The sequence below is a fragment of the Melozone crissalis genome, unplaced genomic scaffold, assembly GCF_028551555.1.
Source record: "Melozone crissalis strain CALT ecotype California unplaced genomic scaffold, PUWL_Pcris_2 ptg000027l_1, whole genome shotgun sequence".
Lineage (NCBI taxonomy): Eukaryota > Metazoa > Chordata > Aves > Passeriformes > Passerellidae > Melozone > Melozone crissalis.
In genome coordinates this window covers 22,605,836-22,628,896 of record NW_026535805.1, presented here as the reverse complement: position 1 = coordinate 22,628,896, position 23,061 = coordinate 22,605,836, and the positions used below count along the sequence as shown (strand labels likewise).

At 37.7% G+C, this 23,061-nt stretch overlaps 1 protein-coding gene across 20 annotated transcripts in view; it reads right to left on the bottom strand.

Annotated features, from left to right (window-relative positions):
• Positions 1-414: 414 nt before the first annotated feature.
• AFDN (afadin, adherens junction formation factor) overlaps positions 415-23,061 on the bottom strand; it is a 115,675-nt gene continuing 93,028 nt past the window's right edge. For 6 of the 20 annotated variants that reach the window (XM_054279078.1, XM_054279092.1, XM_054279087.1 and 3 more), the window contains 9 exons: positions 22,449-22,567; positions 21,208-21,402; positions 20,849-20,940; positions 20,221-20,409; positions 16,586-17,608; positions 10,073-10,207; positions 7,588-7,879; positions 3,348-3,426; positions 415-2,591 (listed from right to left, as the gene is read on the bottom strand). In XM_054279078.1, the coding sequence (XP_054135053.1) occupies positions 2,447-2,591; positions 3,348-3,426; positions 7,588-7,879; positions 10,073-10,207; positions 16,586-17,608; positions 20,221-20,409; positions 20,849-20,940; positions 21,208-21,402; positions 22,449-22,567 (2,269 nt within the window). In that variant the 3' untranslated portion in view covers positions 415-2,446. Of the gene's footprint in view, positions 2,592-3,347; positions 3,427-7,587; positions 7,880-10,072; positions 10,208-14,716; positions 14,753-16,585; positions 17,609-20,220; positions 20,410-20,848; positions 20,941-21,207; positions 21,403-22,448; positions 22,568-23,061 lie in introns of all 20 variants that reach the window. The other 14 variants (XM_054279072.1, XM_054279077.1, XM_054279082.1 and 11 more) reach the window with 7 other exon arrangements.

The window sequence follows — 23,061 nt, the reverse complement described above, 5'->3', positions numbered from 1 at the left end:
GCATACGCTATTTACTTTTCCAAAAGATGCCATGTTCTAGGTTCCTCTTTGCTGTTAGAAAAACAACTTTGCACTTGAGGAAGATACAGATACAGTGTGACGAGTCTGAATGATCGACACCACTGGTATTTACTACTTCATAAACTGCTGGTTAAGCTGTAAAAATCACTTCCTTCATGTCAGCACTATAGGTATCAAACAGGCTAAGAAATTCTCCTCTCTGATTAGTAAAGGTCAGCCTCTGTTGATTCTCCATGTAAAATTAATGTGCAGTTTTCATATGAGATACACTGACTTTGCTCATAAATACGTTTTAAGAGGACAGGCAAGGCAAAACATATTAAGAGCCCCTCTGGTATATTGTTATTAGGAATGCAGAATTAAATAAGAATACAAAAAACATTAAATGCAAAGTTAAATACAATACAAACTTTATTAAAAATAGGTTGCAAGTGAAATACAGTAGAAATGGGAAACTACAGCAGTTTTGATGTTTGTTTTTTTTTTTCAAATAATGCACAGACAAATATGAAAAGCACTTTTACACATATTCACACTTGACCTGAATGCCCAATAGCGGCCAAATCCACTCAACTGAAGGTTATAGGTATTTTTTTGCTAAGCCTTTTTCAGAGTCTAGCAGCAACAGTAATTCAGCCACAGCATAAGTTTTTTCTTCAAGAAAAATGTGTCACTGTAAGGCTGCTAGTGTTCTCAAGATAAATTGGGAGAGGCTTGCTTTTGCTGATGAACAGACATAGCAAGCATGCAGATCCTTCATTAACACTTTGAACCAGTTTAATCTTCTACTTCATATTTAACAGGTGAAACGGTAAAAGCACACTTTCAAATAAGAAACCTGAAATACGTAAAAAATATTTACACTCCAATTTTCATTAACTTGCATTTATTTATCATACAACTCTTATTAAAAGTGATTTCATTCCTAAGGCAGTGAAAGTCTACCCCTTTGTATTTGGAAGTGTGCACAAATCCCTAAATATATATTTATAAGAGAACAATATGATACAGGGAAAAAAAATCATCTAAAGCCAGTAAAGGGCTTTGTCAAATAGAAAATTTGTTTGGAATCACAATATATATTGTCTTAACATCACACAATGAGAAAGACTCTGATGAGGTCCTTATTCCCAACATCATCAGCCACATAAGCATAGCTGAGGAAATAGTGGGAGGAAAAAGATTAACAATTAAAAATTAAATAAGGCTATAACAGTGTGAAAAAATAGCTTGAACTGCCAAAAAGGCTTTCAGTACAACCATAATAGGATGTCAGTAAAGCCAGCTAGACGGAATGGGAGCTCACTAGCACTGCTCCTCAGCATGAGCAGGGATGGTTCCTTGCCAGCACACCAGCTCTGTTAATGACCTTATGAACATTCCCACTTCCAGACTGCAGTACTGTATTTGATGCTTTGCACTTCAGTCTTCTTCTCTAATATGCCTGTTGATATCTCCATAGGAAAAAATCTATTGCTGAACTGATAATAACAAGACTTATCAATGCTGTACCAGGCCTAATTGCCCAATCACTTCTGATATGAATTTCTCAGAAAACATACCCACGTGTTCTGCTCACCTTCTGTAATCCTTGCCTTTAACACACTACTAACATTTTGGTCCTAGCTGATGAAGGGCCACTAAGTGTAGCCTACTATCTATTGCTTATGTAATTTTTTGTGAAACAGTTATCCAAAGGTTGTTATCTTCACATTTTTTCAAAGTCTGAAGCACATATAATGGGGATACAAGAACGTAGACTGTTCCATAACTACAGATAAAATCTTAGGCATCCATTTTAGACCCAACAAATACATAGGAATAGAGACATTTTTATTCGAAGATTCTATCTAGAGAATGTGTGTTATGCCAGTACTAAGTAATGGTAAGATCTGTATTGATATACTGATTCTTCTATGAACACCATACAGTATGTCACACTTGCATATGAAACCTTATTTAAGGTGGCCCAGACATTGGCTTCTTGTCAAACAACCTAAAATACTAACTTCTAGTGCACAGTTTAGTTTAGGCAGTTCAAGCTATTCTCACTCTCTCTGCTCAGCAGCTAAAACAAAAGTGTGTCTGTAAAACACCAGGAAACAGAACTTATCTTTGACAAGTGCTACTTGGTCTGGTGCAAAAGAACTTTACCCCCAAAACAGAAAAAAAGTTACCTTCACGTGATTCGCATCTTTAAAAATTTACAGTGCTTTCATTGTATAAACCACAAGCTCCTGGCAAAGTAATCAGTTTTCTTGCTATTGCAACATCTCTAAGTCTTAATTAACAGTCTTAGATATAGAGGAATCAAAGTCACTCCTTTCAGAAAACATTCATTTTCTGTTCATACTTAGTAGTGTGCCCCCAATCTCAATCCCTCAATTTGGAGATCATCCATTACATCTGATAAGGTGCTTTAATCTTATTTTGTGTTCAACTCATTTTCCAGTTCCGTTAGTTTCCTAGAAGCTTTTACTTTATTGGATACATCCTGACCCTGTGAAAAAAGTCGCTGGCGTTCCCTGAACGTCAGGTTTTCTGGTGCTCCAGGTAAATCTGCATCTTGACTGCAAAGGAAACAAAAAATATTTTTTATAATTCTCATCTACAAGATCCTTAAACATAATCATTCTTGATGACATGTAATTACAGCTTCTTTGACTACAGCAAAGCAGTCTCCATTGTGTTCTGAAAGGTTTTGTTCCTCACACATACCTTTAACTCTGACATTGTGCTGTCACTTGAGAGAAATTCATGACTTGACCATTTATTCCATGTCAAAATAAATGGAAATGCTTGCCAATTTCAACATGAATGGCAGGTTATAAACTAAGGCTCTGCCTGGGTTAGCACAGCATTACTGCTTTGGCTAAACTAAAGCAGTTTTCTGTGGAGGCACATTTCTAAAAAAAAGCACTGGAAGTGCTTTTCTTGTCCTTTTCTTGTCCCATCATCAGTATGATACATGGTAAAGCCTGTGTGAGATGTGTACACCGCTTAAATCTTTAATGCTCATTACAAGTTTTGTAAGAATCCCACTGTGGAGGTACTGTTCAGATTTATAAATACACCTAAACCAGGTGAAGTTGCTCATTTACAGTGATCATTTTGTTTACTTTTAGTGCCAAAACTTGTTGCTATTCAGCAGTGTTTCAGATCATCTAAGGGCTTGTGGAGAGAACTTAATTGTGTTTTATAGTAACCCATAACAGCCAACAGCAGAACTCTGGAGCAGCCCCCAGAGATACAAGGATGACAACAGAAAATACTGCAGAAGCTAGCCAAGTTAGTTGTATAAAAGTCAGTGGACTCCTGTATATCACCTTTTAGATCTTTTGTCTCTTGGATCCCGATAAACTTCCCCAGCAGCTGCTCCTGTAGATCCAGTGTATGAATTTATTCCTTATGCAAAAGAAAGAAGTAGGTTTAAGTACAGCAGCAACAACACAGAAGTTTTATACTGTATTCCTTCAAAAAGGTGCAGTGCTTCTTTCAAGAAACAATTCAAATGAGAATCATAAATAATCAGAGGTCATGTCACCTAGAATATTTAATCCCAGTACTGTTAAATTCAAACCGTCTTCAAATAGGCTATTTTTTTGATTCCTAATTTTGAGTCAAAACCCATTTTGTTTAGATTGTCCAGCCCATGCCAAATAATGGTCTTTATCTTATTAAGCCTTATTGTAAAACAGATACTAGAAGCTGTTCAAGAAGATCAACAGAAAGAGCAACACTCTTCAGTATCCTGTGACAAACTTCACAGGAAGTAAGTTAGCTGTAGCTCCTCTCTTTCTGAGGCTAAAAGTAAGCAAAGATTAGTGTATCCCATCTTTGCAATTCAGCAGAATCTAAATTTTAGTCCCTGTTAAGTCTGATACACAAACTGTATCACTGAGATGGCCCCTCCCTCCCGCCTCTGAATTTAAATTTCAAGTCCTGCAGCACTGCACCTTTAAGTTGATATAACACATAGGTTTTACACATTATATTAATTCCTTGTAAAGGCCACAAGACAAAACCTTTTATTTCCAATCAGAAGTTTAATAATTTAATTTATATTTAAGACCATATTCTCTTAATAACTGTCACGAAAAGAGTAAAACGAAGTGTAGCACACTACTCAGATTTGTCTTCAGACAGTTCTGATCCCAATATTGTTCATGTTATGTCTTGTGAACCTTCTTTGGTACAAAAGGAGATGTTTGCTTCTTCCACTGGTACATCTAACTTCTCAGAAATATTCAGTAATTCTGAGTGAGGCTAGAACACATAAGCCAATTTAGCTCATGTGGCGTAGGACAATTTTTTCCATCAAAAATTTGCAGCAAACCAAATCATACTAGGTATGCCAGGCATATTAAGATTTTTTTTCCTCTTAGTTGTGAGTCTTACATTCCTTAAGTACTGCCTTCCCTACTTTGAAAAGCTTGTGGCTGGATCCACAAGGTTTCATTTGCATTTAGATAGTGTTTTTCATTTGGGTGTTGACTTTTTCCTTGGTGAGCTGACAGACCCAATGGTCTTTAAAGACCCAGTGGAAGAAAGCACGAGAGCAAAATTTGCAGAAGCATGGTTCACTAGAGTTAACACTCAGAACAGGAAAGAGCTGTAAAGGACAGGAATGTAACAGAGTCAGCGAGATGGGAGATGGTCAAACTGCACAGTGAATTCTGCATTTTGTGCAAACGGCTTTGTACGTTACGCAGGCAGTCTTCAGAGAAGCTTGAGCAATCAAGTGAAGTTAACCTGTTCTCATGGCTATTTTAAAAATTATGAAATAAGAGTATTCATAATTAGTTGTATGGCTTATGAATTAGGCTATTAAAGGCGAAGCATCATACTACAATATTCCTTAATTGTTACCAAAACCCTAACCAAATCTTTGTAAATTGTCCTTTCGATTGTTTTCCACAAAAAACAAATGTGCACAAACAATACCACTGAACATTTCACTTTCCTGAGATTCATTTTTCAATTAATATTAACAGAAAGCAGGATTAGAAATGCAATTATATACTAAATAGCATTCTGGGTTGTGGATGATGGGAGGCAGGGAGAGTGGTGGTGACAACTAGTGACTGATGGCTCTAGGGTTGCCTAACTGATTACATGTACAGCCTTCTAAGTGCCAAATAGGGAAGGGAAGCAATGGTTTTTGCAAGCCTACATGCTGTGATGGAAGGCACATTTTACTTTTTATTACAGTCAATTTCAAATAAGAATTCCTAGAAAGTCCTTTGAAAGAAAATAAAATTAAGTACAGACATAAAGTATCCATGTTTCATGTCAGAAGCCTGCCATTTCAGAATATTTTTAATTCTTTGTGATATCTGGTGTTCAAAAGCTGAAGTTCTTCTGGTACAAAATTGGCTGTGGGTTTATCAGTGATTTCAGGTGCACGGTAGTAGGCATTATGGTAGTACACAGCATGTAACATCCAGAATTATACTCCATTTAATGAAAACACACTGAAAAGCTAAAACCTTCCCTCACTTTCCTTTAAGATTCAGAACCTATTACAGAGTTAGAGAGGAGTGACAGTGGGTTTGCAGAAGAGAGGCTATTACCACAGAGACTACTAGAACCTGAGATCTCACAGGCAACACCAGCATAAATGATCAGGCTTCCCCTGACTTTACAGGAGAATCACTGTAGATACTTTTTTTATGCAACTTGGGTGTTGTGCTGACCACAAACAGTGGAACTACTGATCATCAACTGCACCAGTGGGACAGTAATTATAACTGAGCTAAACTGTCCCTTCAGTAATATTAAAAACTACACAATACAGTGCAGAGCTTCTCTTCAGCACTGGAAGCAGTTCAATGGTAGCAGAAGCTTATCAGCCCTGCAAAGGAAAGAATGCTAATTTTCATTGCTGGAAAATGATGACTTGAGCCTCAACTGAACAGGATGTGGACAAGCAGTTCAGTAGCTTTGTATATATCCTAAATCAGATTCACATATTATTGCAGCTGGATTAGAAGTGCTTCTAATAGATGGAACCTATTTGGAGGCTCGTATCTTCCCAATGCCCAGGGCACACTGCTGAATAAAGCAAGTGAGTGATTTTCCTAATTTGTTAGGTAGCCAAAAAAGTGATGAGGGATGTAACACACTACAGGATTCCATCTGTGCCACTGAGACTTGAGTCCAGCAAACAAGCTGACCATTCAGCTAGAAGCCAGCATAAACACCTTCCCTTGGGATCTCAGGTGACTTGCTACCTTTTTCATTTTAGAAGGATGAATTGATCACATAGAGTTGGTTGTCAGGCACTTGTTAACTGCCAGTGTAAGTAAAAAGAATAAACTATGAGAATGTCATGGCCACCACCTTCAAAAGAACATAGAAGAAAACAAATGTAGAAGTACCAGCAGATGCTGCTGTTTAAAGACAAAGTACTATATCAGTAAAGTGCAATCTTATCAGAGTGAGACATACTCAAATAGTCAAGTATACAGGATTACTCCTATACAGCATCAGTTTAAAAAATATCCCCCAACTTTGGACCGAATTAGCTTTGAATTCAAGAGTATAGTTCAACTAGTACTCTGCAGGTAAAATATGGTGCTGAAGTTCCTGGCAGCTAGAACTCTAACTGAAATCAAACTTCATTATGGTTAGCTTGGAGTTATACAACAAGATGAGGAGTCAAAGAAACATAGAGGTATAGAAGGGAAGGAGTAAAACAGTACTAAGATGAAATTTAGATTTTTGTCTCTCTGCAAGGAAACTGCACTGTACAAACCAGAAATTCAGGAATGGTGCCTAATACATGAAACTGACTGCAAGACCTGTATTTCTCTTGGTGCTTGTGTATTTAAGATCTACATCTACAAATACAAATTTTAAAGCCATTTGCACACACTATTAAAGGAGAGAGAACCCTGGTACCAACAACAAAGCAGAAGATAAGATCTGTCCATGAACCCATTAGGAGAGATTTCCTGTGTTCAAGAAAGGTGCACTTACAGATGCTCTGAGTAAACAGCAGTCAGTCATACAAAACAAATCACTTAGAGATACAGAGTGAAAGCCAAAACCAACAGTACTTCAAACTGATTGAGTAGCAGTTAAAATCATTTCTGATTCATACATGAAAGATGGAATTTTTGCTTTTGAAACGTTTGGGTAAAGAGCAAGAAAATTTGAGAGATCAAAATAATTAAAAATTGAAGGATTCATATTAAGATCAAGATTTAAGGTAGATCACCAGAGTGAAAATAGTGATTAAGGGAGGGGGAAATCACAAAATAAGTGATTAAATCTAGAACCCTGGAGTTGAAAATACAAGGACAGTTTTGAAGAGATGATTTATTTCATTGTTTCTACCTTTAGAGCTGCTGGCATGGACGAAACTTGGTTTGTTTGATGGGGGCAGGGGCTGGCTTTTTTTGACAGTAGTACTGTTGGCATTGACAGAAGATGACTGTAATGAGTTGGAAAGAAAGATGCCATCTGAAACTGGGCGAGGCTGGCGGGAGGGCTGCTGTGGCTTAAGGGTGGCAGGAGGAAAGTCACCATAGGATTTTCTTGTGCTGGAGTACTTATCCTGACCTGCTAGATTGGAATCCTCCTCCTCCTCATCATCATCATTGTAAGCAACAAACTTGGCAGTATAAATCGTGTCAGGGGAGAGGACCTGTGTTTTGAGGTAAGAGGTGTTTCGCTGAGGTGGGGGAGGAGGAGCGTTAGATGAAGGGGTTGGGGATGGGAGTTCATATTCCCGTGGAAGCGGAGGTCTGTACAGACCAGGCTCGTCAGGTTCCAGCAATCTTCGCTCAGCTTCATCGTGCTGCCTGCGCCTTTCAGCCTCTAAGCGACTGTAATACTCCTCTTCCTGGCGCCTCTGAAAGCCCAGAGGAAACAGAAACACAGCCGTCAGACATTTCAATCCACGAGATTTAAGCTTTCCATCAATGAGCTACAAACACCTTCCGTCAATCCTTTTTGTCTCCTTTTCTGGCTATAAGCAGGGCATCTATATGTACTCGTACAGAGAACATTTACTACTGAGAGTGAATGATTTTCATGGGTGCACTGGTGTTTGGCCAGTGGTCAAACCATCACATTTGCAAAAAACCAGCAGCCATCCAGTAACACAGTGTAGCTGTTATTTACAGATTTACCACTGCCTGCGGTCACTAAAGCAACTGCCTGCGTAAACTAAGGGCATTCCAGCATTTATTACTCAAACTGTAACTACAGTTAATAAGGTGCAGATTTACTAAAGCTGTAGAGAATCTGTGGGAGAGGAATATAACTAAAATTAACTACTGCCTTAAAAAAGGAACTTTGTGATTTTGTTTCATGCTTATACAATGTAAATTAGTCAACAGAGCCTTGGAATAGATGACTCCTAACCAAGTTTCTAGTATAAACACCACAAACACTATTTTCACACAAAAAAAGTATTACGAAGAATTTTTCCAAAACAGGCATCAAACAAATACTGTTAAAGGCATTTAAAACAGAAATGATGCTAATGATATCTACATGAGGTTACTGACCATTTAAAAGGTCATTAAATACCTTCTGTGTATTCTTCCTCTTTAAAAGACTGCTCTGTTTTTAAACTCAATAACATTTAATTCTGTTCAGCTCTTGTCTCAGACACGTTGTAAATTAATACAAGGGTTTATTCAGTAGTTTGATAACAAATGAGGCGTATTTGGGAACTGTATGTACATTACAAAACCCTTTGCGTATAAGCATAGAATAATTTCTGCTGGGAATATATGGCATCTGAAATAACCTTAACTTCTGGTTTTAATCCACATGTTTAAAAAAATCCACCTTAATGCTTATCTGTCCAATATTGAGTCAGTTATCCTGAAAAAATAATAAATAGATCTGATCTTGTTCATCTGTGGCAAAGACATGAAACTCATCTCCTTGTACTACTCTCTAAAACCATTTTACTGATGGTACTGAGTTCTGAGTTGGTAGAAGTATCTTAGTCAACATCTGCCAGTGAGAACTCTTTCAAGTGTGATCCAAATGTCATTTGGCTGCATCATTTTCAGAAGTTAAGAAAGTCATAGTTGTTTTCTGTTGGTTGCATTTTTTAAGGTGTCTACAGTCTACTTTTAAAAACTTTCCGCACTCCAGATACACCTTCCTCACTTCTCTCTTATTACCACCTCTTCCACTCATCCAACCATACTGTTTATGGGAAACAATTTAACAAAGCCTGAAAAATAAATGAACAAAGTTAATGTATCTAAAATTTGGGGGCTTTTTAAACGTATTTGCTCAATCTTTCAAGATGAACAACTTTAAAAGCCAGCTTTCTTTCCGAAGTCAGTGTTACTAACAGGCAAACTGAACAGAAGTAACTGCTTTCTCTAGGAACAAAAAGGTCTTAAGAAACATGCTGAGTCAAATAAGTTGCTTTGTCTTCTAGTTTGATCAGTTAAGATTCTCATATTTATGTATAATGTTTCAGCAGAACCTACAACCCTGAATTTTTATAATTTGACTGCACACTTATCTGCTAAAATTATTTACTTGCTTTCTAGAAACCACTTCCCTCCCACAGTCCAAACATAAAAACCAATATGGAATATTCATCACTACTCCATCGTATTTCATGCTTCTCTCTGTATCTGTATTAAAAAATACTACAGAAATATGTAAGTGCCATCTACTGGGACATAGGAAAACCCAATAGCACTAACTGAGCCATGATGATAAAAAAGGTATGCAATTTATGATGGGAGCTGAAGGGAAACAGGAAGTACCTGATTTCTTCCGTAATTTTCAGAAAGGCTCTGAAGTTAAGAGCCTTGCTCCTGCTAAGAACTGTCAGGCACTAAGCCTGCAGTACTATTTCTGCAATACCAGTCAACTCCAGCCAGCAGGAATGGGCTGTTTCTTTAATTCCTTTTGGTTTGGATAGACAAACTGAAGCCTTGGGCCATGATCCCTATCACCAGGCTACTGTGTTTAAACCCTGCTGACCCAACACTGAGCTGGTACTGGGCAGGCTGAAGAGGAAAGGCCTGCAAGAACCCCCCTGTGGCACTCAGAAGACCACAACCTTTTCTTCAGCCTCTCTCCTGGTCCGCTCCTCCTCTTGCTGTCTGCGCTCCTCTTCCTGCCTGGCCCGGTCCTCTGCTTCTCGTTTCCGCATTTCTTCCAATTGTTGCTGCCGTCTGCGTTCTTCATCCTGTAACTAACAGAGACACAATTTTAATTGGTCACTCACATGGGCAAGATGGGTCAAAAAGGTAACTAAAAATGTAACTAAATACTGGCATCTAAAAGTAACTCATTCAGCAGAAAATGCTATGCTACAGATCCATCAATACAATTTCCAGTCATTACGAGTATGCTTTGTTACACTGGCTTGCCTAAAATCCCTAAGGAAAGAAAAAGCAAAATAGAGGCACACAGAACTACATACATAAAAGCACAAATTACACAGGGAGACATTTTTAGCAGTCATGTATGAACCCCCAATAGAAGACTGATGTGACTCATGCTCCAAAGAGCTTCAACAACCATAGTCTCATAGGTAGAGTAAAATGAAATTAAATACTTGGAACCAAAAGTCCACAGCTCCAGCAGTCAATTTTTTTTTCATTCTGGATTAGAATTTAAGCACCGGAAAAACATGACTCATTAGTCAAAGGGTCAATCCATTTAAAGTAACAGGCTCACTCAGCAAATCTGCAAATAGTCTCAGGAAATAAAATCTCCCACTGTATCTGCAGCAGATGGGTTTTGGAAAAAGCAGAGAGCGAAGGAAAGAAAACCTTTGACTACTGGGATGAAACAGCTCACAAGGACAACTCATGTCCAACAGACAATACTGGTTTATATACGTGTATGATGCTGCACAGATAGGAAAACTGAGCACTATCCAAAATTTGCATGATTCTTTAAAGCTAGCAACATGTAAGCCCTTGATGGACAGGAATATTCACTGGCACAGTAATACAAGTAGAAATTAACTAGACTACATGCTGTGTTATTTCTTACTGCTGCATATGTTTCAAAGTATTTTTTTTTCCTCCACACAATTAAAAAAAATCCTTATTAGTTTAAATCAACAAATGATTTAATTTTGCTATAAACTGCATGTAACAGAGATACTTTTCTACTCCTGGATTTTATTTTACAATCCAAATTCACTTGCAGAAAAAGACCCTTAAGACACAAAGTAGTACAAGAGAGAAAGAGAAATTAAATCTTAATAGATTTTGTGAGGACAACCTTAATGCAAGTATCTTCCTCCCCAATTAATTAATAAAAAAGTATAAGCAGTTTGGCTAATTTTCTTCCAATTATTTCCCCCCATTGCTCATTTTTGAGCATGAAAGCTAAAGAACAAAATTAATTTGATGAATGTATTTTAGAGGATGCTACTTCCAAGTAAATTCCCCTTATTTAGGGCTAAAATTTTGCTGAAAACAACAAAGATAAAGATCAAGCTCAGTTTGCACTGCAGAGCAGGGAACAGAGTGGTTAACCAACTCCCTGCTTGGATTAAGACTTCATGTCTTAGTTATTAGAAAGACATTATTTTAGCAAAGGAGATAATATTGCTGTCAAAAGGAAATACAGCTAGTAATTCACAGGAATTTATACAAGAGAAGGTATTTCCTCTTAATAATAAAAACAAAAGAAAAAAAAAGGCAAGCAAAAACTCCACGGTGAGAAAATACAGGAAAATTCCTGTCCCAACTATATTAGAAAAACACCCTGAACATGGCAGTTACTGCTCCCAGGTTATGGTATGGATACCTTACTGCTTAGCAGCAAATATTCCTATTCAAAAGCACTTAAATGGTAAAGAATGTCCAACTAAATTATAGAGAAAGTTAGGACTGGTTTGTTTAATTGTCTTCTGACCATAACTAAAGAAAGAAGGCAAAAGTTACCAAGCTGCCCACCTGGTAATTGTTGTTAACATCGGAATTGTAAGAATTGTGAAGACAACTGTATTCAGGTCAGAGGCTATTCTAGACATAATATCTATAGGAAAATGGCTAAAAATTGTATGGAAGGCAGAAATGAGAATACAGAAACTATTAAGAGATGACATTTCATTTCCTGATGATCACTAACTAGTTTCTATTTTGGAGCATTCCCAGACCAAGGCAGGGAGTGGTAGGATAATGAGATATGCCAGAGCACTTGCAGGCATGTGTCTGTAATTCTGTGTGTTCAACAGTACTCAGTTCTAACTTCACCCCAAATTTTCAAGATGCAAAGGAAAATCAGCTTTGCATCTCACTTCTAGTGAGAGGGCTGTAAGATTCCCAGGTTGAATATTTTGATTGGATGCTTCTCTATCCCAATCAGTTTCTCTCTTGTTTAAAAGTCATGTTTTCACCTGATTTACTGTACTTCCACTATTTCCTCCAAAGCCATGTGCTTATATTTTAACAGGGAAGAACAACTAATTTGTACAGCCAGAGTGATGGAGAAGAGCATTCTCCCAGCTGTAACCGAGCAAAGCAGCTGAGCACAAAGCACCCATTCTTCTCCCCTGCTTTGACCCAGCTATACTGCAAAGTGCCAAGCATTTGCTCAGTCACACAACTTTGTCTCCCTATTGCCAACATACACTCACAGAACTACTCCTATGCCTTGGAGGGCAGAGAAGTCCACCCTTCCTCTGAGCTACTGATCCTGGTAAAGGGGTCAGTGGGCTGATCCTATCAGGAATGTTAAGATATCCACAGGCCTAGCAGGCCATTCTCAAATCCAGGAAGTCTCAAATTTCAAAAAAATGTTAATTTCTCCAAGCACTGCTTATAACACTCTAAAAGATGCTCCAGGAGAACTTTAAATTTATACCTATTTATTTAACAACAGCTAAAAAGCTGTGTCAGATCTCATAGATCCTGGGGTATTTAAAAAACAAACACTATCTAAGCTGACAATTCTTGTATTAACTGTTCATAACCTTCCTTCAGCCTTGTAATTAGAAGAACAGCTATCAACCATGCTCACCCTAGACATACAAAATAAGCGTCAAACAAGACATGGTTTTGTTGTTGCTGGTTTTGGGGTTTTTTAAAAAATAAAGTAGCAATTACTTGGGTATATGAAGTGACATTGTTTGGATGCATTTATGTCTCAAAAGTCATGTGAATGGGATAAAAATAATGGAATTATGAAAAGTAGTATTTTCTGGGTGTAGTGTTCAACTATTTTAGTATTAGCTTGCTGCCTTTTTTTAAAACTAATTTTATGAACATCATAAATCATCAACTGATTCAGGCCATGCATCCATCTAGCCCAGTATTTTTCTGTCTCTGACCAAGGCAAAAAGAGCTGCACTTGAGCCTGGCCTTCTCTTCTAGCATTCCCCTGGCATTTAGCACACTACTAGAGATGTCATCTGGTACAGCCTTGTCTAATCCTCTGAGCAGCTGCTTGCAGGCGTGATGTCTATGTATTTGTCTAATCCATTTTTCAAGCTGCTGATACCGTCCGCCTTCAGCAACCTCCTGTTGCTGAAAGATCCAGATGTTTGCTGTCTCCTTGGAAAAGCTTTCTATCTATTGAGCTGCAGCTCCAGGAATCAAGGTTTGAGCAAAAAAATATAGGTAGTACTTTGAAAATATTGGTAAGATACCAAGTCTGAAAAATCCAAGACTCCTGGCTTGTCCTTAAATTCAAGAAGGTGAAATGCTTCACCTCTTCCACTGCTGTAAACTGTTTAACACTCACTAGCACACAGATACAAAACTGAGCACCTTAGATTTTATAAGAAGTATGCATTTTAAAAGGTGATTTTTTTTCATAAGGCAGTGCTGAATATTCAAATCCATATTTTGAACCAACACATTGACAGTTTTTCCAAGCAGCACAAATTAAATTTTACTAACATCCCCTTTCTTTTAAAACTGGTACACTAATTACACAGAAATTGACTTTGAAGGGGATGTATTTTTGCTGTGGAAGACTACAAAACTCCTTTTCCACGCCCAATGAGTGCAATAAAATACAAAATTAGCTGGAGTCATAGCAATTATGGTTGCAGTTTGAAAGCCTGTCATGTCTTAGATGCAAGAGAATAGTATTAACCAATTGAAACTGAAATTATATTGTAATTTAACGATGGCATGTTTATGCAACCAACTTGGAAATAGCAGTTTGGAAGTGATTTCTGAGTTTACAATCCTGTCCTGGGGTGACGTTATGATTTTTATGTTCATCTGCCAAAACCAAACACCTGTAACACCTGCAAACAGGGTGTCAGCATGTGCTGAAGAAGTGTGCTGTATTATCAGGCTCTCAGTACAATTTCCCTTCAAACTGTAAAGGAAATGTTCTTTAGAGCTCTCCTAAAACCTGCATGGGCGCAAAAGGGAAAGGAAGCAATCTTACCTCACAGCCTGTTCATTCAAAGTTATTAGTAAGATTTTGTAAACAAAATTGCACAAATCAGTAGATACAGTTTTTATGTTAGATCACTGCTAAAACAAACAAATCAAGTCTGCAAGCAGAACACAACATCTAAGAGGAAGGAAACACAGGGAAAGGAATCACCATATCTGAAAACATTCAAATGCATGCTTGCAGTTAACTGACTGCTTACAGTACCATAATGATCTCTGAACACCCAAAGATGCCAGATCATCATCCAAAGCACATAGGGCTGTTAATAATAATAATATGGAACTGAAATGGGAAAGAGATATTGAAGAGAAAGAAACAAACATACCAAATCTAGAACAGAGATTGCTGGCACAGCAGTCTGCTGCAGGTAGTAAGAAAGGGGAAAAAAAAGAAAGATGCACAGTGTAAATAAAGATAGGTTAGACATGTGTTATTTCAAAAGCATTTTCTTTTATTTGTTTAGTTGGCTGCTTTAGAATGAGGAACTGAATGGACATAAATGTGAAATACAGAAATTAAAACAAATAATCCAAAATATCCAAATAATCCACCTCAGTAGTTCCGCAAAGATGCTACTTAACTGCATCTCTAAAAGCAAAATGAATCAAAATGAAAACATTAATTCAGTTCAATACAACTGTTATTTTTTAGTTTCAAAATGTTCCAAAGAGCTGGAAGAACTTCATGCACAAATAGTGTTTTAAAGCCAGCACTTGCAGAGAAGACTAATATTGTTATGCAATACAACTGGCTTTTTTTTTATTAACACGTGGCTTTCTTAGCCTTGCCACAGTAAAATTTTTAAGACACTGTTTGTTAAAATGGCAGTTACACATTAATTTTTTATGCCCATAGGTAACTGTCTATGTGCCACAAATTGCCTGTTAGCAATGCTGGACTTTAGGGAAACCTGTTTGCCGAATGCATATTTAGCTTTTTCTTTCTTCAATTTCCAAGTCTGAGGTATCTATTCTTTTACACAGTAATAAAGTTAGGCATAAGGGGAAAAAAAGGAAAGCAATGCAGACTGCAGCGAATACGAGAAGAGTAAGTTTAGGAAATGAAGCTGCCAAAACAATCGTGAACTCAAATCTCACTCAAGCCACCAGCTATTTCTAAATGTCAAAACAAGAATGTCCAAACATTTCTCAGGAATTAAACACTGCTTATCACAGAATTAAGTCAACTCTTCAAGACAAACACACAGAAGACACTGAACATATTACAGAGCTAGCTTTTAAGCCTGGAAAAGCATAGCTATTGGTATGTAATTTTGGAATCCATGCTGTTATTCAGGAAAGAACAGATTTTCCTATAGACACTTTTTCTCAATAGCAGTAGATTTAGCAGAGTCTTGGGAGACAACAGCCACCAGCAAGAATAGTTAAAAATTTCACCACTGTTCAGTTGTATTATCTTATTACATATATTGAGTTGTATTATCTTATTACATATATGAGCTTTCACAGAACTGAAGCTAAGGTAAGCAAACCTCAGATGCTGATTAAACTGAACACCATGAAAAATCCAGGCCTCGGATTAGGAGGAGCTGGAGCTCTAGACAAGGTGTATTAGCTATTACACCACCCAATACCACACAGCTCAAGCAATGCTCCCTCCACTGCTGAGGTCAGCACTGAGGGGTGGTAAAGGTAGAGGTAGCAGCTGTATCAGACCAGCAAGTTGGAATGTCTGTTCAGCTCACTACTCCCTGGAAACAGTATGCACTCAGTGTCTGTGTTCATGACCCAAGACTATAAATAAAAACTTTTAGAGGTAAATACAAAGGGGAGGACAGGGAGAAATCACACTATTTTAATTCCTGATTCTCCTACAAACTTATGTAATTTCACATGTTTTTGCTTACCTTTCTCCAAGCAAATTTTTAACATAGTTTACCTTCTAACCATACTCTAGGTACATGGCAAAATACCTTTAACCAAAGGAAACTTTTCTCTCACCAAAACCAGAAAAATAAATTCAATTGCTAAAACTGAATTCTATAAAAGGTAGCTTCGGTATTTTCACAATATATTACTTAACTGATGAAACCACTCTAAGTTCCTAATTTTAAAATTCAAGCCATTTAAGAAAGTCTCATCCTCCTTTACTGTCTAAGAACATCAAAACACTCAAAGCATGAAAACCCACCAAGCTAAAAATTAACAGTATTTTTTTCTAGAAAGGATTTTACCCTTGCTCTTCTTTCTGCCTCCAGTCGCTGCATGATGAGCATAGTATCCACCTCATCATCCTCTTCTTCATCATCATCCTCATCCTTTTGCTTCGATTCTTGCAGTCGCTTTTGGAACTGCCACTCAAGCATGAGTTTGCGGAGGCGGTCGTTTTCTTCTGCTGTACGATCAGGTTTGTTCTGAAGGTCCTGAATCTCCTTACTCAGCATGTCCACGATGTGCATCTGTTGCTGCTTCTCCAGCTTCTCCTTCGCATCCCGTTTCCATGGATCTGGAGAGAGGCTGTCACCAGAGGACAGTTCTTCCTTGCTGATGGTAATGTACTGCAGGTCTCTCCGCTCAATAGTCCGCGGCTGCTGTTGGGGCTGCAGCTCTCGAATAACTGTTTCTTGAGGCCTCTGCAAAGTTGAGGGCTTTTCTGATTTCACTTGTTGAAGGGAGACAGGAGGAACCACAGGCTGAGCAGGAATTAGTGTCTGAGAACGCATTTGGCCCAATTTTCTCTCCTGCTCACGACGTTTCCTTTCTCGTTCTTCTTCCAAACGTGCCTTTTCCTTTTCATACCACCTCTGATGCTCTTCTCTTTTTTTACGCTCAGCAGCAGCTACCTGGGAGGATGCTTGTGCTCCTATCTGGTTTGGAGGAGGAGGTGGAGGCAGAGGCAAATCCATTTGTAGTTCATCAAATTCAGCAGCATAATGCACTGGAGGAGGTGGTGGCGGAGGGGGAAGATCTGTTCTGATGGGCTGGGAAATGGCCACTGGAGTCGGCTGGCTAGTGGCCGGAGTTTTCCAACGGCCAGGTCCACTTTTAGTTAAACAAGAACCAGGCGACACTGGTTTGGAGGAATGGTTCAGATGTTCCTGGCTAGATGTGCTGGAATCCACAGATGAATTCATCCACTGATCGCTGTCTGACTTCCGATCAATGTACTCCACATCCTTGCGTATAACAACTTCCAAACGATTCCTCTCTGGCTGGAAAACTTTGTCTCTGAGCTCTTCCTGAGAACGAGCTACGCGCTGAAAAATATTAAACAAGGCATGTGTATCCCAGTCCATCCACATTAAAACATATTTGAAAATGGCTTACAAAAAAGACATTCTTATTACTGAAGGCAATTACTTTTAACAAATTTCAGCATTTCCATACCCAGTAGGTTTCCCAAAACTAACAATAACATATTTTTCTCAGTCTTCTTAACTCATTCAAGCAATGGAAGACTTAGCAAGCTCCTGGGAACTGCCTGGTAACTGGACTGGGAGGAATGATGAATGCAAAATGGAGTTTAAGCTGAAAACCTCCCCAGCTCGCACAGTTTCTCAGGACTATCCCTGACTCCCCCTCCCCCATGTGTGAGCATGGAAGTCCTGGCAGCTCTGAGCAGTGGCTCAGTCATACCAGCTCTGCCATTCAGACTTCAACTGGCTTCACTGAACATCTTTCCTATTGGGAAAGCAAACACAAAGGCTGCAGACAGAGAGACAGAAGAGCTCCTCTGCCTACCCTCCTCCATTAGCAGGAGAGATGCCCTGCAGGAAGCTCCCATTACTGACACAATTCAGGGTACAGAATCCAGGCAGGCAGTCTAATTCTACCTGCTTCTGGAACATGAATATAATGGTCTGAGATTTTTGTCACTTTAGTGCAACACTAAGTCTTTTTCTATAGAAGCTCTGGGTCCCATTGCACTGAACAACCACCTGAAAAGGAACACCGGACCATAAACTACGATTATTAAATCTGTTAACGATTTTCTTGAAGCAAATATTCATACTTTGAATGTTAGGAACTGCTAAGCACTGAACACATAATGCACCAATTATCAACAATTGAGAGAAGACTAACAAAGCAAACTCCTTTTATCTTCCTCCATCAATGACCTTAACCATGACCTCTAAAGAATGCCTTCTTTGAGAAGAACAAGTGTATTTTTTATGCTCTATTAGTCCAACAGAGCTGAACATAAGTTATTTGTGGTAGATTTGCTGTAAAGATGCACCTAGCCAAAGTTTGCTAATGCCTTCAGAATAGAAAACAGGCATTTAGCAGCTTTTTTTACAAGCCCAGTTTTCTCTGCGAAGATTAAAGTGTACTTTTTTTATTTTTGTAAAAGTTTTTCTTCTGTTTTCTTCTAATTTCCAACTTAAAAGAACTATCGTCTGGCAGGGAAAATCTATTAACACTTTCAGTGCTAGTAAGGAGTTAAACCTTCTATTTTGCTTTAGCAAAATCCTTTTCTGCCCTGCCTTCAGCCTTAAGGCTATAGCTCAAATTCATTGTCTGTCAACAACTTTAATAGATGGGCTTCATCTTTACCAGTTTTAACCACCTCATCTAAGCTACTCACTTAAGCTTGTTTTAAGCAGGGGAGAGATGCATGTCCAGGCAACAATTATCATAGAATTCAGTTAAGACAAATGGGTAGGAACTGTTGTCTGGAGACACCCACCTCCCCTTCTCCCATCACTGACAGAGAGCATGTAGATGTTAGCTATGCAGCTAAGATTAAGTGAGAGGAAATCATGAAATGTGTAAGACTTAAGCATGGAAATTCAGTAAAATATTTCTGTATCTATTGGCTAAAGTTGTTCAGCTTGCAGCATTTCCCTCTCAAAATGACTGTCTTACTTTGAGTAAAACATCTATTTTTTTTAACAGCTCAAATAACAAGAATTTTATCTCTAGAATACTAAAAAACCACTCAAATAAGTGACTTTTTACTGAATACACTTGCCCATGCATGTGTGAGCAACCTATAAACAATTTTTTCTTTGCTTACTTAGACAGAATCTCGAGCTAATTTACACAGCACTTTTCTAAAAGTAAAAGATAAGCCTGGTGTAAGGCTCTGCTTTTATCACTAATTAAGAAATAGCAAGGAAAAAAAAAAAAAAAAGCTCTCTATATTTTTAAGTCTGGTAGATTAGAGAAAGAAGATGATCCAGTAACTAGATTTAGGAGATCTAGGTTTAATTTCCTGCATGGATTTGAGTGAAGTTCTAACTAAAAGGAGCAGAACAGCACTGTGTTTGAATTTCTAAAAGTACAATGGGTGTAAATTCCTTCCATATCAAGATGCATCTACACTTTGATAATAGATACGATTTGAAATTACATATTTCTGTTTTTTAACAAGGAGCAGGGAATGTGTTTCAGTGAACACCTTGGATAAGTCTCAAGAACTGTTTTATTTCAATTTTAATACTTTATCACTTAAAAAACACACCCTTCAGGCAAATATTTTTCCACATAAACCTTCTTGGAAGAATGGAGATTTAGTTTGCTTTTCAGAAAGCCACAGAACATTTTACATGACGAACCCTACTACCACTTACACCTCATTATCTCCAACAGGAGGATTAAAATATCCCAGATAACAGCTCTGCAGAACATGGTAACAAATTCTGTGAAAGGAAGGGGGGGAAAAAAAGGCAAAATGCAAAGGAAAAAAATCCAAACCATAGGGTTCCTGAACTCAAGCCCACCTTGGCAAAAGTACAGTTGTTCCCATCTTATGGTATAGTTGTAGAGAACTGACTATTCTGAAAAAAGTCTCTAGCAGCCCAGGAATGGAAAGCAAGCAGTTTTCTTCTGATTTGTTTCCTCATACTGAAAAAAAATTACTTCTCACCTGCATGGTAGTATTGATAGAATTATTACTTTCTGCCTGAAGCTGTGGTTTTTCTTCATAACTTGGCCACTGACTCTGAGCTGGACCCATTCGATCCTGCGACTTTGAAGCTGGAAATGTGAAATATTCTCTAGTATAGGTCTGTGTTGGGATGGGATAAGCTTCAGGTCGTGGTGGCAGAATCTGTTCCTGAAAAAGGGAGAAAAAAAAAATCAAGGTAGGATTCTCTAATCACATAGATCTGTATTGAAGATTGCTCTAAACATGTTTTTTCCAAATATTTTCTTTTGGCTCCTAAGAGCATTACTCATCTGGGACAGGAGATGAAGAGGTTGCCTAGTATCAAATATAACTGTGGCTATGACTCATGTTTTTATGGTCTCAAAGCGAGTATGCAACATTGTACAAACCTAAAAATCACAAGGACAACTTCATGAACAAAATTTAATGAAATCATTGAAAACTTTCCAAACCTTTCATTAGATATAATAAGCAAAACCCCACCCAGTCACAAGCAACAGCACTGTGGTCAAATAGTTCAGTGAGACACTGATTTGAGTCAAGCCCACTGACACTACTAATAGATAAAGAAAGCTTAATAGCCAGCATTTTGCTTGCCATTTCTGACCTCTGTACAAAGATTTCCAGTAGAGACTGAGGTTATTTTGGTGGTAGTTCCAGATGCATAAGCATTCTTTCCCCCAGGGCTTGGAGGCTGATCTGTTGGAAAGTTAAAGGAAGCATTTACATGACTGTTAATAATAATTTACAGGCCTTAATAAAGATTTAATAAAGTAACAGTATTCACAAAATAACTATTTTGTCTTTAAGTAGTTCTAGCAAGAAGCTTGCTCCAAATGTTACCACTACACTGGTATTTTAAACTTAATCCATTTTTAAAAAAACAGTCACCCCCTTTTGAATACAACAGCCTCTAAAACTACTGCAGGAGGAATCTATCCCCAAAAGAAGGATAACTTTTCTTACTTGCTACATTGGGACTGGAACGATGATCAGCCCTGTTCTTCATCAATCTGTCATCCCCTGGCAGCTTCTTTGGTTCACTGTACTCCGTCCAGGGCAGCTGGGGACTCTCAGGTGATCCATTTTGCGTGGAATTGTTGTACAGCTCAAAACCTTCACTCTTTGGTCGGGGTTTACCTGAGCCACGGCGGTCAAAAACTGTAACAGTTGGATATGTAGTTTCTCCTTTTCACTTAACTACTGCCTAGCGTATTTTTTTTTTCAAACCAGAGCTACCTTGAGCTTATATTAAAAAATCAAGTTCCCAGTAAAGCAAATGCTAGATTTAAAAATCTTTATTTCTTCAAATATGTAATCCCAATCTTCTATCAAATGTACAGAATTCCCTCCATCTGCAGTCTTCAAAAGAACTTCTGACAAGGTACCACAACAATTGGAAAAACTAAACACTTTATACTGAGAGGTCTCTGGATGTCTGGGACATATGGCATCTGGGATGGTGGTGTCAACTGTGATAATAAGGATTTGTTCTTTTAACCCATTCTTTCCTATACTGGTACTGTATGTAGAAAATGTCTTCATTAACAAAATTATTTCCTTTACAATACTATTTTATATTGGACTTTAATATATCTTTTGTTAGTACCCTGAAGTAGGATGATAAAATAAAACATTGGAGAAGCATCCAAGAACTTCTTATGATCAGACACTGAAACTTAAGAAGATACATTTCAACATTTCTAGTTTAAAAAAAAAATTAGAATCAATGGCAAAATACATTTCATGGCTTCTGTTTACATTTATTTCTCTCCTACTAGTTACACTGCACTCTGTGGTTACAAGGAAGACATATTCTGAGAGGAGAGAGAAGCTCTTATAAAAGGGACAAAAAATGCCATTGAGTTTAATGTCCTTTATATTAATTATATTCCCTTTGTTAAAACAAAAATGAATTCAAATCAGAATTGTGTTTAAATGCATAATTAACTTTTAAAAGGTACATGTGCAAAGGATTTATTCATCACTAGGAAATTTTCAAGCTAGGAAAATTTCAAGCAGTATTTAAAACCAGATGAATTTCCGATAAGAAAGGAAATTTCTTTTTTTCTATTACATTTCTTTTCTGATTTAATATTATAGTAATGCTTGGTATGGTACTGTAAATTATTCTATTTTCTGCATTCTTATGAATGTAGAAGGCAGACTTACAAAGCTATTATTAACATCAATATTAGTATCTTTACCTCTTTGCATCATTGGGGATGGCTGATTAAGCAGGGTTGCCAGGCCATGGTAAATTGCTCCTTGTTTTGCTACTTCTAGTGTTACTACAGAACCTGTCCTAGTCATAAGTTCTGCTGCCCTGCAAAAAAAGGCAGAGCAAATAAAACAAAATTAAATGAGGCTGTATTACTGTATTACTTAGTTACCCTTATTATCAGTTATCTGTTGCTTGACAAAGCACTCTTTTACTCTTTTTCAGATTAATACTTAAAATCACTTTGAAAAAAATTACAAGATAATGACAAGAAGATAGGCTTATGCACGCAGACAATACCTACTGGCAAGTACTACTTAGTCCCAGTTTCTGCTTCAAAGATCAGAAGCCAAAGTATTTAAAATTAGACTGAAATAAAGATTGTTCAAAACCAAAATCCAAATGTATAATACAATCTTACAATCTCCTCTATATAAATAACCCATACTGTATGAAAAGAAGAGAAAAATACTACACAAACAGTTGAATTTGTTGCTAAGGTTATCCATAGGCAGTTATCAGACGTCAAGACAAAGCATAAAGTGTAAAAATCATGAGCTTCTGCCCATTTTGGTACATCATTAAGCTAACATTTTCTT